The sequence below is a fragment of the Thermobia domestica genome, chromosome 5, assembly GCF_964235325.1.
Source record: "Thermobia domestica chromosome 5, izTheDome1.hap1.1, whole genome shotgun sequence".
Lineage (NCBI taxonomy): Eukaryota > Metazoa > Arthropoda > Insecta > Zygentoma > Lepismatidae > Thermobia > Thermobia domestica.
Window position 1 is genome coordinate 150609190 of NC_137458.1, and position 17808 is coordinate 150626997.

General features: G+C 35.5%; 1 protein-coding gene across 1 annotated transcript in view; it reads right to left on the reverse strand.

Moving 5' to 3' along the window:
- LOC145686178 (phospholipase A1-like) overlaps positions 1 to 9021 on the reverse strand; it is a 60982-nt gene extending 51961 nt beyond the window's left edge. The window contains exons 1-2 of the mRNA XM_081759197.1: positions 8906 to 9021; positions 519 to 793 (exon numbers count right to left, since the gene is read on the reverse strand). Of these exons, the coding sequence (XP_081615323.1) occupies positions 519 to 564 (46 nt within the window). The 5' untranslated portion in view covers positions 565 to 793; positions 8906 to 9021. The remainder of the gene's footprint in view (positions 1 to 518; positions 794 to 8905) is intronic.
- Between the last annotated feature and the right edge of the window lie 8787 nt (positions 9022 to 17808).

Genomic DNA, 17808 nt, shown 5'->3' on the forward strand with positions numbered 1-17808 from the left:
CCTATGCAGTGTAGGAAAAGTTGGTCATACGTTCTCGTGTTTCACAGCAAACTGGAGTTTACCTGTTTATTTACAGTAAGTGACAAAGTGAATTTTTCTCATCACATGCAATGTAAGCTGAAGTGCAGCACATACAGCTAAACTGTCAAAATGGAGGTGCCCCCTTTTAGCTCTGACTCTGAAAATAAAATGAATTTACTATTGTTTTTATAAATAAAAACTTACCTTTTTCTTCAGATCCTTTCCTTTATACTACATTGTCACAATTCAATAACAAACAAGCTAAACTTCGAAACAAACTAAAAATCTAAGCTCATAAACACAAAATAAAAAGAAAATAAAAGTCTTATGCATGCGGATGTAACCAACAGTGAAAGGCAAAAAGACAAGCGTGAATTCTTAACAATACGTGAATGTTTTAAATTTAAAATTTAAATTAAAACTACTTAAACAAGTATATATTACATGAATAAATAAAATGTACGTACGAATACATGAAATATGAATTGTCAACTTACCGGTAACCCCATGGAGAGCAAACACAATCACAATTATGGCCCACATGTTTCTACCATCATCCAAACAGCAGACCTATGTGACACATATGATGAAGGCGATAATGAACCGTTATTTGCACAAAACTATTTCCTTTGAAAGTGAAAGAACCGGGGTCACTGATAATTTTTATTCATTTCTGCCTTAGATACGACGTCAGCAAAACAATAATAAGGTTTCTTCAGTCAGGAAAGGATTTTTTTAACTGTTTATTTTTACCCAGTGTCGTCTGCAATTGCTTTGAAACAAAGAACAAAAAAAGTGTTAGCATTCGTAGCATTTTTATTAACACATAACCTGTTCCTGAAGATAATCGACCAAGCAGAAACATAATATTACATAAAATTATTATCAGAACACGAGTATGTAAAGGTGTTGAAATTATAATTGAATAGTGAAGTATATCTTACTATATTATTAGTGTATAAGGAAAAAATGTCCAAAAATGTAAGATATACCAATCAATAGACCTCATTAAACTGAACAGAATTATTTGGGTGAATGTTAATCGTGGTAAGGGTTTTCGAGAGATATGAGTTTTTCCAGAGTTTTTCCGTAAGCCTGAAAGTTGATTCTGTACGATAAAAAGGCAATCTGACTCACTAACTCCCTGGCCTATGAAACCCGGCAGTACAATATCGAGTTCACAAAAGCTCTAAATTGACTTCTGTCCTTAAAGAACTGGATCCAGTGTCTAATTAGTATTCCTATTTCTGCGAAATTCATCTTAATATTGTCCTCCCATCAGCGCCTAGGTCTTCTTAATGGTTGTTTTCAGGTTGGGTTTCCAGTTAAAACTTTGAAAGCAATTCTACCTTCTTCCATTCTAGCTACATGACCTGCCCACCTGAAACTCCTAGACTTGATGACCCTAACAATATTTGATAAACAATATAAATTATGCAATTCCTCGTTATGAAGATTCCGCCATTCCTCATTCCCGTTCCTCTTGGGTCTAAATATTCGTCTCAGGATTTTATTCTCAAATAAAAACTCTTCGTGGCTAAGCGGTTAGTGTACGCGCCTTTGGTGTGGGAGACCCGGGTTCGTTTCCCGGCGGGAGCTCATGTGGTTCGGATTCCACGTTAATCAGTAGGTCCACGTCTCATATAGCCTCCCTGCTGAACGGGACGCTAAACTAAAAATCAATCATTTATTCTCAAATACTTTCAGTTTGCGTTCTTTCATTAGAGTAAGTGACCATGTCTCGCAACGATACAGTATTAATAGGCATGATAGTCGTTTTATATATTTCAAGTTTCATATTTCTCGACAGAATTTGCGACGACAATAGATTTTAAACTGAATATTAACACAAATTTCTTGTTTTCAGTCAAAATTTAATTTCTACGTGGATATAGTTTTGGTCTGTCAACATTGATCCTATATATTCGAAAGTGTTTACTTTGTCCAAACTAACTTATTATTTGATATTTTGACGCATCCATAATTTGCAGTATTACGATTCCGGGTATTTAGTTCCGGGTATTTAGTTTTCTCGTCATCTATAAATATTAAACTTATATTGAAGTCCACTCCCATCAAGCGCTTCATTATGACCCTAGCAGAGGACATTATAAAACATGGTTAATGAGTATAGGCCAAAATTATGAGTGAGTAACTTAAATATTAATTCATATTTAACTAAAATATTGTATATATATATATATATATATATATATATATATATATATATATATATATATATATATATATATATGTGTGTGTGTGTGTGTGTGTGTGTGTATGTATGTACAGGGGTAACTTTAAAATTTTAAATATATATCCCCATTTCTTATTGCACATTTAGATTCTCCAAAAAAGGGAACAGTGATTTGATTCAGAATTGAAAACAGTGTCTTCACGGATGGCGCTTGAATCGATACACAAGAAAGGGGGTACCAAAACATTATGAAAATGCGAATTGGCAGACCCGTACTCTGTGGCCACACGGTTAGCATACTGGAGTATGGAGTCAGAGATCTTAAGTTCGAATTCCGCTCGGAGTAACGTTTTTATGTGTATTTTTTCTACCCAAATAATGAATTTTTTTAACTTCGACAAAAATAATGTATTTGTCCATAATTAATTAACTTACAATTAACTGTAACCTTAATAACCATATTACTAAGAATCACTTCACAAAGCTAGTTTGCAAAACAATTATCAAAATTTGTATTGTATGTAACTTGAATAAAGTACTAATTGAACTAAAAACGTATGAACTTATTATTTGTGGAAATAACAAAGAAATGTTGTCTTGAGCGGGGATCAAACTCAGGACCTCTGACGCCGAAGTTTCGTACGCTAACCATATAGCCATAGAGCACGAGACTGAAAATTCACCTTTTCATAATGTTTTGGTACCTCCTTTTTTGTGTGTCGATTCAAACATCATCTGTGAAGGCACTGTTTCAGTTCTGGGTCACTGTCCCTTTTTCTGGAGAATCCAAATGTGCATTAAGAAACAGGGGCCACATCTAAAATGTTAAAATTACCACTGGTACCCACGAAAGGGGTGGGCATAGAGGATTGTGTTTAGTATCATTGGATAGCTTTTCCAAAACTATGTAACAGGTGTTTTTCTTTGTTCTGCCGAACTGTATATTTCGAGAGTTATTGGACCTTTTCGGGACTTTTTCCGCACATAGTGTCCCAGAATTCTTTCCCTGATTACAAGCATTCCTAAGGCATAAAATATGACACATAGGCAAACACTTATTATATGGAATTGCATGTAATAATATTCAAGTTTATTGTACACAATTTATAAATTTCTACGTATAATCCTTTCGTTGCCCGCAGGATAAGGTCTATCCAGGCGATTTTCCAGTTCCATCCATACGTTGGTCAACATTACGTGAGTGATGGATGTTATGACTTCAGTAATTTTGCGCCGCAATGCTGCAATGTCGTTCACTGGTGTTTGGTAAACCTGGTTCTTGACATAACCGCAAAGGAAGAGATCCAGTGGTGTTATGTAAGGTGATCGCGGAGGTCAGTTTATGAACCATTACGCCCGATCCATTTTCCCGGAAATGTTGTAAATGAAATGAAATGAAATTTTTGAGTTTTACGTCCCAAGGTTATGCTGGTTAGGCTAAAGGAGACGGTGATGATGAGAGATGAATGAAATGGTGGAATGAAGAAAGTGGGAGGAAACGGGGGAACCCCGAGAAAACCCACGCACACGGTGTTTGTCCACCACAAAGTTCACTTGGCGGGAGCAGGGTTTGAACCCGGGACCCCAAACAACAGAGGTGAACGCTCTACCACTGAGCCACCGCGCCCCCCCCCGGAAATGTTGTGTCTAAATAGGCTTGGATATCTAACCCTCAATGAAATGGCTCATCATTTTGATGGAAAATTAATTTCGTTATATCCTGAATCTGTGGCCCAACAAATAACTGCAATATATAACTGCAACAAATAACTGCAAGATGGGTATCGGCTGTGATCGTCTTTCGACAGAAGAAAAAAGGTCCTGTGGTTTTATTGCATATAAGACCGCACAACACGTTCAGCTTAGGGCTGTCTCTGATGGTCTCAAGTACAGCGTGGGGATTTTCAGACCACATACCCTAGTATTATATGTCGGTTGACAACACCATTGAAATGAAATGAGGCCTCATCTGAGAAATGGATACTTTTCAGATAGTTAACATCGTCCTCAATCATAAAAAAGGGAAAGATCAACTCAATGTTGCAATATGTGTTCTAACATACGGCAAAAGAATAATAATAATAATAATAATAATAATAATAATAATAATAATAATAATAACAATAATAATAAACACAACGTGGTTATGTTCTAATGAGTATTGATCTCTTTGTGCCAGAATGCTTGAAGTTATATTATACCAAGGAAAGCCATTCACAGAATAGTAGTATGTATAGTTTTCATTGAAACATTGCTCAGTTTCGACTTGTTAAACACACTTATTAAAATAATAATTATATTTCATAAAAGTGAAGAAATTATCTTTATTTTGATTAAAGTAAAATATTTATGTATTAAAGTTTTAAAAAAAAGCATATAATAACATGTTAATTTTCTGTTTTCAGAAAAGAAAAAAGCACTAAAAACGCCCGAGTTTTTGAGTTATTAACATCCGAATATTTCGGGAATAAAAGTATTAAAATCATATGCCATCCTGGTCGAGTTTAATCATGAAAGTTATGCTAATCAAGATAAAGGGGCTGTATCGACTGAAAACAGATCATTCTAGCAACTGTCCATAATCGAACTTAACATATACTTATGATGAACACAGACATTTATTTATAGGGATGGACTGGCGGGAAGGACCGCTTCAGTCTATAATAATAATAATAATAATAATAATAATTATTATTATTATTATTATTATTATTATTGTTATTATTATTATTATTATTATTATTATTTTCACATACTACCGCTGAAGTAGAACTAATTATATGCGAATTAGAAATATATGATGGGACTCCCTTGATCGGGCCCAAGAGGGTCTCCTTGGGTACGGCCATGGCCACATTGGCCCTTATAATTTGTTTTATCAAGTGCCTGGCTACTCTCTTCTAAAAAGAAATGCACCAATGACAACAAGACTTCAATTTGGCAGGCGAAGTTTAAAGACCGATTTTAATAAGAATGAAACCCAAAAGGCAGAACTGCCATATCGTCATATTTATTAGGTATAGTGAATACAGCTGTATGAAGTTACTAAACACCTGATTACGGGGTTCTGAAGAGTAGCAAGGGCTCCCCCCAAATTTCCTAAAACAGAAGTCCCTTAAGTTGCCTGTCTTGATCAGTGGCGGCTGTTCAGACTTTGGGTCCCCCAGCAAAATATTTTGAGCCCTCTTGACAGGAACGTAATTTCAGGAAATTGAAGAGGAGGCAAAGAAAGGGAATCTCTAGGTTCCACACATCCGCGGGGTTCCAAGAAACAGAGCCTGTGGTCGAGGGTCTAATCCACCAGAAACTGTCGAATTTACTGGAGTATCGCACAATTTGGCAAGAGGTCCCTTATACCTGATTCTGCATACTAGGGACTTATGCGACGGAATTCTAAAGTAGAGCCCGGCCCGAATCCTCACTCTGTAAGATCCGTGCTTCTATCAATATAATTTTGCACTTGAATTGGGCTTCTCAGTTCTCATATGTTGGACAGTTCGAAGGAGGCAAAAATAATTAAAATTGAGCAATGGTCTTGGAATCGTTCCGCTAAGAAAGGGTCCAAGCCGGACTCCCTTTGCCTTGGACCCCCCACACTCCATTGCGCCTTTGCGGCGGCATATCTATCTATCTATCTATCTATCTATCTATCTATATATATATATATCTATCTATATATATATATATATATATATATATATATATATATATATATATATATATATATATATATGTGTGTGTGTGTGTGTGTATGTGTATACATAGATAGGACCCCCATGAATTATTTTCCCCTGGGCCCATTATATCCCAGTCCGCCAAATCACCTTTCATTGTTATTGCATTATAAAGTTGTCCACGATCGGAAGATACCTATAAGTGGTGAAAATTTCCAAATTAGACAACATGCTTTCATTAGAGAAGCATTTGAATTGACAGTATACCATATCGAGTCATTTTCTAAGATTGGCGAACGTTAGCTTTTGTAGCAGATTAGTAATTTTGTATTGGATATTTTTATATGATTTCTTATTGAAAAGAAGATATATTCTAATGAGATGAAAACAATCAAAACTAGGTAGATTTAACTTAACCTAGTTTCTGTCAGCAGTGTAGTGGTGACTAGGTTTACAAAAGGAAATCGTAAATAATGTTCTCAGGGAAATAAAGATATAATTATCTTATCTGCAGAATGCGTAACGAAAAAAAAGAACAGTAAACACGAAGCATCGTACCGATGAAAGTAATTAAACAGTACTACATAGGAAAACAAAGAAATTTTAAAAAAATGGAAGAAGATTGCGGAACGATTGAAATATTACTGCACAATGAAATTATCGTATAGTGGAATATATTGTATAGAAGCCCGTATCTGAAGAAATGTAGATAATAGTACAAGGTGTCCCGATAAACTAAATTGAAATGATATATAAGCGTGTTTTTACATGGTATAGGTAATTACACAAATTAGGGAAAAACAAAAACAAAAGAGTAGTCATTAACATGGGATTGCAGCGACTTCTTTGTCGATCTATTTGAAATTTGGGAACTAGCATATATTTAGAAGTAATTGCACACATCATACGAAAACGAAGTGATTCATACAGTATATTTAAAACATCGACTGAAAAAGAAATTGGAGTTAAACGGATCCTCAGGAAGGTGATTACCCTGCGAAAAATTGCTTTCAACGTCTACACTGAACAATTTTTGGATATGGTACACACTTTCATAAATAAAGTAAGCCGTATGAGGTTGTTATTTTCAAATAGTTGTATATACATCATACCTTAACAGGCGTATACGTAGACTCACGAAACTGAAATCATTTTACATAGAACAAATGAACATGATGCAAGCCCACTGTAATAGTTCACAGTTTTAAGTTTCTTGTATGTTAATAGCTGAATATTCTGACCTCTGAGATAGTCTGTACCATAGGCCTTACATGGAAATGTTCCAATTGGGCAATTCGTATCTTAGTTGTTATAAACAGAATATAACATATTCGTTCTAACCGAAGTTTGAAGCTTTCAGAGAGCAATTTCGACTCTGCTGAATATTTGTGCTAATGATTTCCTTACTTTGCTTTCGTTTGACGTTGACACGATAGATATATATGGTAGTTTTAATATAGAAACCCTCGATTTCTAGCTACTTGTTTGCACAATTTTGCTAGTCCTTACGTGAGGGATCACGCATCATTTAACTGTGTTAACTGGAACTTCTTACACAAAAGTCCTAAAGTAGATAAGTGTTTAGTTATTCGCCATCTAAATGTGTAGTCCTAGGTTAATTTTTGATTCATGAAATAATATCATAAACAAAAAATGGGAGGGAACTAAAGACAATATTCTACAACTATTTGTATGTACAGAGTGAATCAAGAGTTTGCAGACATAGGAATTTTCTATCTTCTCGTTTCAGGCCAATTTGTTCAGCTGAGTATCTGTCTGGGTCAGGGAAGATGTTGACACAAGATGAAAGGGAGGGTGTGGTTTTCCTGCGTGGTAATCGCAATTACAGTAATGCAGTAGAAGAGTTTAACTGCAGACACCAAGACGGGGAGCCGATCTCTCACAACGCAGTGACAAAATCGTTTTGAGATCTACAGAGCATGAACTACAAACCATGGACAAGGGGACTGAGGACTGCTATAGATAAAGGAATATCACCAAATGTCTTAGCAGCTGTGTGCAAGAGCTCAAGGAAAAGCACTCGACATCTATCGATGGAATATAGCATTAACCAAACGAGTTGTATAATATTTTGTACAAAGAAAAGTGGCATCCAAATGTTGCAAAACCTCATTGTGGATGACCCTATCTCCTATAATTCTGTGAGGAAAAGCGCAACCCCGTCTATGACTTTGACTTTCCATTAACTATTTTCTTTAGTGACGAGGTATGGCTTTGTATTAATGGGGAAGTCAATGAACAAAACTGGAGCTATTGCAGTGATACAAATCATCATAGAACAGAGCCTTCGAAAATACAGGGAGGAAATAAGAGCATGGTGCAATGAGTTATTTGGAAACATGGAGTGATTGGCAAGTTTTTCACTGAACGTATTCTTACCGCGGTAGATTATGAACACATTCTTCAAGAAGACAGAAGACATGTTGCCAATCATGGTACATGAACCTGGAAATTTCCCGAAATTCTTCAACAGAAGTTGTCTCAGCTCATTACGAGTTAATTGTCCGTGAATGGTAATTCCTCGTTCGTGCATCGGTCTTTCTTTTCCTTGTTACTGTCCACTACCGTAGAAGAAACGCATTGAATAGTCTGGAGATATGATTATGGAGAACGTTCTGTCAAACGTCGCTTACACACATGTACTGATATTACTGTACATATTGAACATATACGTACTATAGCCTAAATCCCTATGTAACTTGAGCTCCCTCGTGGCTAAGTGGTTAGCGTACGCGCCTTTGGCGTGGGAGACCCGGCTTCGATTCCCGGCGGGAGCTCCTGTGGTTCGGATTCCACGTTAATCAGTAGGTCCACATCTCATATAGCCTCGCTGGTGAACGAGACGCTAAACTAAAATCAACTCAACTCAACTTATGTAACTTGGTTCATACCATTATATAATATCTGATTCTTCTAAATTGGATATTTAATTCAACATATAGATGTCTGTAGGAAAAGAACTTAGTCGTTATCTATGCTAAATATACTATACCTGTTTGCACATTGCATATTTCACATCTTATCGAGAAATGAAGTAAATCGAAACAAGCAAACAACATATGTTTTTTTTACACCTTTTAATAAGCTACTGGTGATGTCATTCATACATTATTATATTCAATATGCCATATGCATGTGTTGTGAGCAATATTTTTATATATTTTAAATGACACGGATTCTATAGAATACTGCAAGTAATTTATGAATATATATATATATAACTTTTGAAAAATGTAAAAATACTTGGAACAAAGCTAACTTAACATGAATTTATACGTATACATACCACAATATTTGAACAGCTTCTTGTGTCATTTGTGGGAAATTGATTATTTTTAAATATTGCAATATTTCATTAAATAAGTACAAATTAAGTACGAGATATGCAAATATGAACATATTTATTTGTTCCGGCAATATTTAATGGAGAAACCCATTAATTCTATTGAGGAAACTTGTGGAAATAGAAAATTATGGTGATAGTTACTTGACAGTTACTTGTGTTTACTTAGGAATATAAAACAGCTTGTTTAAGAAAGGAAAGAAAAATATATGTATCAGAAATATTTTCCAATGTCTTTCCAACAGTACCATTCCTACTTGCAAACAGACTTTAAAAAACAATATGTTTTAACAATAAGAAATTTCATAAAATACGGAAGTTTATTTTGTTGAAAACTGTTCATATTAAAAGTAACTGACAATAACTTGTCCCCTATACAAGGGCGCCCATTAGGGAGGGGGGTAAGGTGGGGCGTTTGCCTCCTACAGGAAATTGTACTTCAGAATATCAAAAATCCAATAGAATGTTTATATTAGTTACAGTAAAATTTGAAACTATTTTTGAAACGTCGCTTATACTTGCCCCCCTTGTACACCACAACATGGGCGCCCTTGCTCCCATACTTCAAGTATAGTAAAATTATTTATCATTGCTCGACCCTGGGTTTTAGTGAATTTTTATCTTGTTTCCTGCTCCAAGCTGTAGGCTCTCAACATAAATACTCATATTTGATTAGAATGGAGTATGCAGAGGGAGCTCATGGGACTGAAGTTTCTCTCGAATGTTTTAGAAAGTCAACATTTTCAACCGAAAAGAGGAAAGATGAGCAAAAAAGGAAAAAAGAAAGAAAGAAAGAAAAAGAAAAAAGAAAAATATAATCAGAAAAATAAATTCTCAACCGAAAGGGATGAGTGAAAATTTTCTACACTTTTTAAGATCACTGCAAAGTGTAAAAATTTTCTACACCTTTTAAGATCACTGCAAAGTGTAAAAATTTTCTACACTTTTTACTTCATTCTAGAGTAAAAAAAAATCGAAGAATTGAAATCAGATTCGGGAAGCATGAGAATGATAACACTTTGTAAAACGAGAGGAAACGATAGGCAACAGCCAAATATCTGGTGGAAATTCCTAACAAGTTTAATTAATATTATACTTAACACTGTCATTCACTCCACCTCTGATTGTCAATTGAAAATAGTGGGGTTGATCTAGAATCTTTCAAAAAGCATTCGAGCGAAAAGAATTGACATCAGCAGTGCTTTAGAAAAAGTAGAGGTAATAGGAAAGCTTGTACAGGGTTGTTCAAAAAATTTTTGCACCCCAACTTACTTAAGATGTTGATATTTTGATAACCGTACCTAGAAAAACAAAATAATTTACCTTTAAATAAAGATCTGGACTGACCAAAGAAAATTCACATTTGCTTGATTGAATTCCAATTGTAGGTAAGGGTGAAGGAATTTTCAAAAAAAGGTGGTGACAAATTTTTTTAAAAACAATATTGTACATGGTTTGCCACCAAATGTTGATTCTGAGTTTCACGAACTGTTCAAAGTTTCCCTGGAAATGGCAGTCCATATAAATGTTCAAATGACAGTACAAAGAACAGTTGGTCTCCAGAGATATGAAGGCAGTACACTACAGAACAGACCCGGAAATATATTACCGAGTAGAACATTTTATTCCATGCTTAACTCCTTAACACTCAAGAGAAAAGTTTTTGAGATATTTAAACATAATATTCTATGGACATCATATATTAATATAAGATTTTATATTTCACCGTTCTTGAGATCAGCAGTAAAAGCATCCCCACTCCTTAACTGCTATAATTCAGTTAGGTCAAGTCCAGTACTTTTGCTGCTGTCACAAATGTATGGATAGAAGCAACCTAATTTATACCAATTTTAACCAGCAGACGACAGTTGGTAAGGCTGTAGAGCACTTAAGTCAGTTTTTGTGCTGTGGATTTTATGCACAAATTTATCTATTTTGAGATAACCCCTATTGTTGAGCGATTTGCTCAATGTCAGCCAAAGAAGCATTCAGCAAGAAAAGATCACTTTTAAGTAGCAGGCTGAATATTAGACTTAAGAAGAAGTTAGTCAAGTGCTGCACATGTAGTATTGAACTGTATGGTTCAGAGACTTGGACACTACGGAAGTTAGAGGAGAAATACTTAGAAAGCTGATATGTGGAGATGGAGGAAGATGGAAAAGATACAATGGACAGAGGGAGTAACAAACGAAGATATTTTAAAACGGATAGGAGAGAAGAGGACGTTTTACCCAACATCCTTCGTAGGAAGGCCAATTGGATTGGACATCTTGCTAAGAAACTCTTCTTCATACCGCCATAGAAGGAAAGTGAAGATTATGAAGAAGAAGAACACAACTGATCGATGAGCTGAAGAATAGAAGAAAATATTGGGAGTTAAAATAGGAAGTTGAAGATCGAGAAACTTGGAAGAAACATTTCCAGGTCCAAACCTAAAATTAAATTAAAAAAAAAACTTATTAGTCCTCAGGACTACCAACAGACAGAATACTTAATAATAATAACTTATTATTTCACTATATTTTGTATGTGACAAGGAAAAATCATACATGAGTTGAAATTAAGTGAAAATATCAAATTTGCAACGATTGAAGGAAATAAGTTTCAAAATTTTTGTTTTCATTCATGGAATGGACATTTTCCATTTCTTCGTCAACCTCTTAATTGGAGCATTTCTATTCTTCTCCATAGGAAAAGATCTTCAATATAGCACACGTTGCAGTGGCGGATTCAGAACGTAAAAACTGGGGGCCCTGCCAGAACCCAGACTATGATAGTTATATCATAAGTTCACTATAAACTTTCAAAATTATATAAATAAAAACTTAAATTATTTCTGTCACTCAAAAAACTGGGCGGATTAACCCCCCAGCCCTGGGCTAGATCCGCCACTGGTCACACAGAGTATGGATTCAAATTATAATTCAAGCACGTTTAAAATTTCGGACCTGTGAAGAGTCGAACCCGACCAGCCATGGTAGAAAACCGATGCGGTAACCAGTTGTCTACGCCGAATACTTGCTTGATATTGAGAAAAACAAAACTGTTGGGAGTGAAAAATGTTTTACGTAAGACTAGTCCAGATACTAAGGCTTGTATAAAGTGACAATCATTGAGTTACTTATCAACCAGCAAGCAAGCACATCTATGGCAAGTCCGAGTTTGTCCCTTATTTCCCTTGATTGGCTCAACCCTAGAGATTCTCCGTGTGCATAATTTTTTTTTTTTTTAAGTTTAACATCCCTTTCAGCAGCGAGGCTATATGAGACGGGATCTACTGATTAACGTGGAATCCGAATCACATGACCTCCCGCCGGAATTCGAACCCGGGTCTCTCACGGTGCATTGTTTTGGCAAGTGTAAATTTCAGCCATGTTTTAATTCCAGATAGTCTTGATGGATGAACCTGTACACATTTACATCAGACGAAAGAATGAAGACTGCGAAAACGCGTGCGCAGTAAACTTACCATTAGAGATTCTCCCTGTGTATGACTTTGCCTAGTGCAAATTTTAAGGCATACTTGATTGTCATAATGAATGTTAAGGCTAGCCTTATATTACGTATTATTGGTAAGTCGGGAGTAACATTGAAATCAGGAATTCACTATAACCTTGATTAGGTGTGCAGCCTTGTAAATCGAAGGTTATGCAGACCTACATATTTAGCCTTGAACGCTTGAGCAAGACTATTAAAAATTCTGGAATGCTATTTTCCTTGTTTAACTTAGAAACGAGTGAATTAGATCTTTCTATATAAGGAAAATGTCTCAAGTTGAGGTTGATATTTTAATGTTGGTTCCGCAGCCTAGGAAGCAGGCCGGTTGCCAACCCAAAAATGTAGGGGGGCGGCTGAAGTTGAGGGGCTGATCCAACCATATTATAGTTCATTTTCAGGCCTACCGCGAAAATTTTAGGGGGCAGCAAAAATTTAGGGGGCCGGTCTCCCCTAGACCTCATTGAATACGTGCCTGCTAGTAAGAAGAAAAGATGATAGACGTTATTTTGTAATTATTTATATTGTATCAAGACGTCCAGGAATATTAGTTAAGTTTCGTGATATTTTGAAGTAAAATATGCTGAGCAAATATAGTATCTACGTACTAATACTTTAATTTTTGTCACTTTCACACGAAGGATCGTACGAAACTACCAACTGATAAGCCCTGATTCGTTACCCATCTATCAATTAATTTTCTTCATTAAATTTTATTGTTTCCGTAATTGTCAATGTTGTTTTCTTATTGCTTTAGTATTATTATTATTATTGTTAACTAACGCTCCAAACAAGGGCGCCGAACCTTTGGAGGCCGGGGAGCCCGGGCCCCCTAAGAGCTCATGTGGGCCCGCCCCTATTGTATTTACGAATATACAATATTTGGCATAATTTGAATGCAATTTGTAGAGATGCAAAAGAGCTGGCTTTTTTGAATCGATGGTTTTTTTTCACATAAAAAGCCGGCTTTTTAGGGAAAAAAACGAGAATTTTGGAGATTTTGGCTTTCTTCATTTTCATGATTTTTCTATCAAAATAGCTTTCTTATAGTGTATTCTATAGTAGATAAGAATTCCATGACCTAAATGCCATATTTCGCTCTGAAATTCACCATCAAGATGAATGGAGCACATGTTTTACGAATTAAAGCTAACATGAAGAATGTAGTATTTGAGGGCAATTTTAGAGGCTATTTAACTTTATTTTAACTTTTGAGTTATCGACATTTTTTTTCTTCTCTAGATCACTTTAGTTTGTAATTCGTGTTTCATTTCCAAGAACTTAGTACTCTAGCTTCTAGCGCAAAAGTTGAACTTGTGTTTTTCTATGTATCCGTTAAAGCGTACTTTTTTCAATATATCCGTCAGACCGTAGTTCCACATTTCTGTTATACTGTAGCTGTCTAACGATTTAGCAATAATTTTCCGGATACAACCTTGAATACTAATTTATATAAATATTCAGTAGTGGACTTAGAAAAGTACTTTGGGAGGGTTTTCTCTGTTTCGTTTTCTAAAATGTCCTAATTTTATTTGGGAGGAGCTTGAAGTTTATGAGTACAGGCATAACTAATACTGTATTTCGTTTCGTTTATATATTTAGCAATAATCTTCCGGGTTACAACCTTGAAGATCATTTTACACTGAGAATCAGTGGCGGATTTAGAAAAGTATTTTGAGAGGGGTTTTTCTTACTAATGTTTAGTTTTTCTAAACATTCGTAATTTTTATTTGACGGGAGCTTAAAGTTTATGAGTAAAGGCATAACTAATAGTTATTTCGTTTGTTTTAGACATTCCGTAATTTTGGGGAACAGGCTTCAGTTCGAAAGACCGCCCCTAACCTTCGCAAAACCGTCACTGCTGGTAATTAGTAATAATAACAATTTCAAAACAATAAGCAAGGAAATCGGCCAACTCACAGTATACGCACTATTTCTACTTCACAGATGGAATGAAGAAAAGTTTTGTCAGAATGGTCGAATGCTGAGTTGAATCCCGGACTTCCCGATAGAAACGCAAAAGCTCCACTCAGTCACGTTTGTTGTGCAGTTGTATTTATCTTAACTTAAATGTATTCCGTAGTCCTTTTTTGTGGTGGTGGTGGTGTTGGGGGGGGGGGGAAGAGAGTTCCATAATGAGTTGAAGGGTGTGATCCAAGAACATGGTAACCAACAAATTTTCAATTGCTCCGTTTTGCAGCACCAGATAGACAGCAACACATACTGCTTCGTTTAATCCTTCATGTATAGTCTTATGTGAAAAATCAGCTTTCCGACTTTCAAAATGGATTGTGCAGCAGAAAGTCTCCAATTTCTTAAAATAGTAAAATTGTGGGTTACCATGTTCTTGCCTCACACCTTTCATATGTTGAATCCCTCTTGTTAAAAATTTAGAGAACTTGACTGAGTAAACCGTGATGGTGGTTATATAAAACTAGAATTTCAAGAATATACAGAACCAAAAGCTCTAGATGTGCAGCCTTTAAGTGTATCATATAAATCTAAGTATTTCTCTTATGTTTTATTTTAATTTTATTTTATTCCAAAAAGAGGGTATGGAATATTTTGAAATAAAAATACTACATAGAATTTTGCTAATTATTTGTGTATTTTTTAAAAGAAGTATTTACTTTTAGGTTTGGCTGGTTTACATCAGCCGTTTTTTCCTTTTTTTAAAAAAAATAAACAACTGGTTTAAACTAAAAAAATAAAAAGAACGATAAATACGAATCGTGTGAATTCATAGTGGCGTTTCCACACATCAAACCATCTGCATTAGTTTTATTTCCTCTTCACCTTTTAATCAAGGTGTCCCGTGTTCAATTCTTAGTCGAACCATAATCCTTCTTTCATGCGTAAACAAAGTAGCGGTTCGAGTGTCACTGATAACCTAGGCATTACATAAGTATGTTAAGCCTGAACATACGAAACGAAAGCAAATGGTATATTTCTGCATGCCTGAATGGCTATTGTTTTATAAAGAAGCCAAGGTTGCTTAAATATATTGATAGAAATTGGCAAAATTTATCGATTGCCTACGTAGTTTCCAACATTAGCTTGGATTGGACTTTCAATGACATCTACATACTAAATTTGTAATTTAATACCTCAGTTTTAGCGTACTGATTATGATACGTTGACCTTTAAATTTTACATGCAAAGCAATAACAGGATTTTTCGGTTATTGTTTTAATTTAAAATAATGACGGGATTTTCCCGATGGCTAGGGCGGGAGTTTCCCAATTTAAGAAATTTACTGACCGGACTTCTTTAAGCTTATGGGACCTCTTCCAGCATAACCCCGTTGTTGCATAATAACACCAAGGCGAAACAAACTTATTTCTGTCAATATATAATATAAATACATAAAACAAAGTACCTACATCCAATAAACCTGGTTTAAACCAAAAAAAAAAAAAACTAGTTTAAACTCCCTCCAAACAACGGTTTTTATTTTTGGCATTTTCAAAAACAACCATGGTTCTTGCCAACCCTACTTACTTTTGTGTATAGGAGGTTTAAAAAAATCTTATTATATACATTGATTAATCCTTTGGAATTCATAATGTAAATATATTGAGAAGTAAAATTGTTTGAAATATCTTTTCGAAATTCATGGTTTATTTTCGAGGTTTTATATTATTATCGACATCAATCACTAATTAAATGACTTTTTGTGTTATAGAGAAGCGAAACAAAATCTGCTTCATGAATTTAAAGCAGAATTTTGAAAAAAGACCAAAATTTCCCAAGCAAAAAAGCGAAGCAGAAAAAACCTACTTTTTTTAAAAAAAAAAGCTATTTTTTCCGAGCCCTTGCATCTTTAGCAATTTGTCTTAAAATCCTCATATACCGGGTGATTCAATAAGAACGTACCAAGCCTATATCGCAGCTAATACTGCACGTAGAACCTTCAAACAAAAACTTGCATTACCAAATCGTATGTGTAGAATGCAATAAAAAATAGTAGCGAGACCAGTGGCGTCTCCTGAATACCTCCAATTGGGGGCAACTTCAAAATTTGCAATGGAAAGTGGTACAACTGTTGGAATCGTTCGAAAGGACATTAAATGTCATGCAACGTTTAGAGGAAAAACTTTGTCATATTCTTTCCCATTTAGCCGCTAGAGGCGTTGTTGCAGACTTGTATCTGACTATCCGTAGCAGGCCTTTACGAGCTCAGCTAATAATGCACATAGAACCGTCAAACAAATAATTGAACTACCAAATCGTATATGTAGTATGCAATAAAAATAGTAGCGACACCAGTGGCGTTTCGTTAATATCTAAAACGGGGGTCATCTGCAAAATTTGACATGGAAACAGGGATTGGTTGTGCCTCCGTTGAAACAAGCGGAGAAACGTCGAGAGGAAACACCTTGGTATATTTCTTCCTTGTTGCCAGCAACACGGTCGCATTACTAAGTGAAAGTCAGATAGTGAAAGGGTGTTTCCTCTCGACGTTTCTCCCATTGTGTGCTTATTTCAATGGAGACAAAACCAACCCCCGTTAACATGTCAAATTTTGCAGATGACCCCCGTTGGAGATATTCATGATACGCCACTGGTGTCGCTACTATTTTTATTACATTCTACACATACGATTTGATAGTTCCATTGTTTGTTTGACGGCTCTATGTGCATTATTAGCTGAGATAAAGGCCTGCTACGGGTAGTCAGATACAAGTCTGCAACAACGCCCGGCTAAATGGGAAAGGATATGACAAAGTTTGTCCTCTGAAAGTTGCATGACATTTAATGTTCTATCGAACGATTCCAACAGTTATACCATTTTCCATTGCAACTTTTGAAGGTATTCACGAGACGCCACTGGTTTCGCTACTATTTTTTATTGCATTCTACACATACGATTTGGTAATGCAATTTTTTTTTTTTTTTTTTTTGTAGGCTCTACGTGCAGTATTAGCTGCGATATAGGCTTGGTACGTTCTTATTGAATCACCCGGTATATACCTTCTGCATCTGAATGCCCCTCCCCCCCCAAAAAAATACAGAGAAATCGGCGCCCTTGGCTCCAAAGCCTATCAGTTCACGGA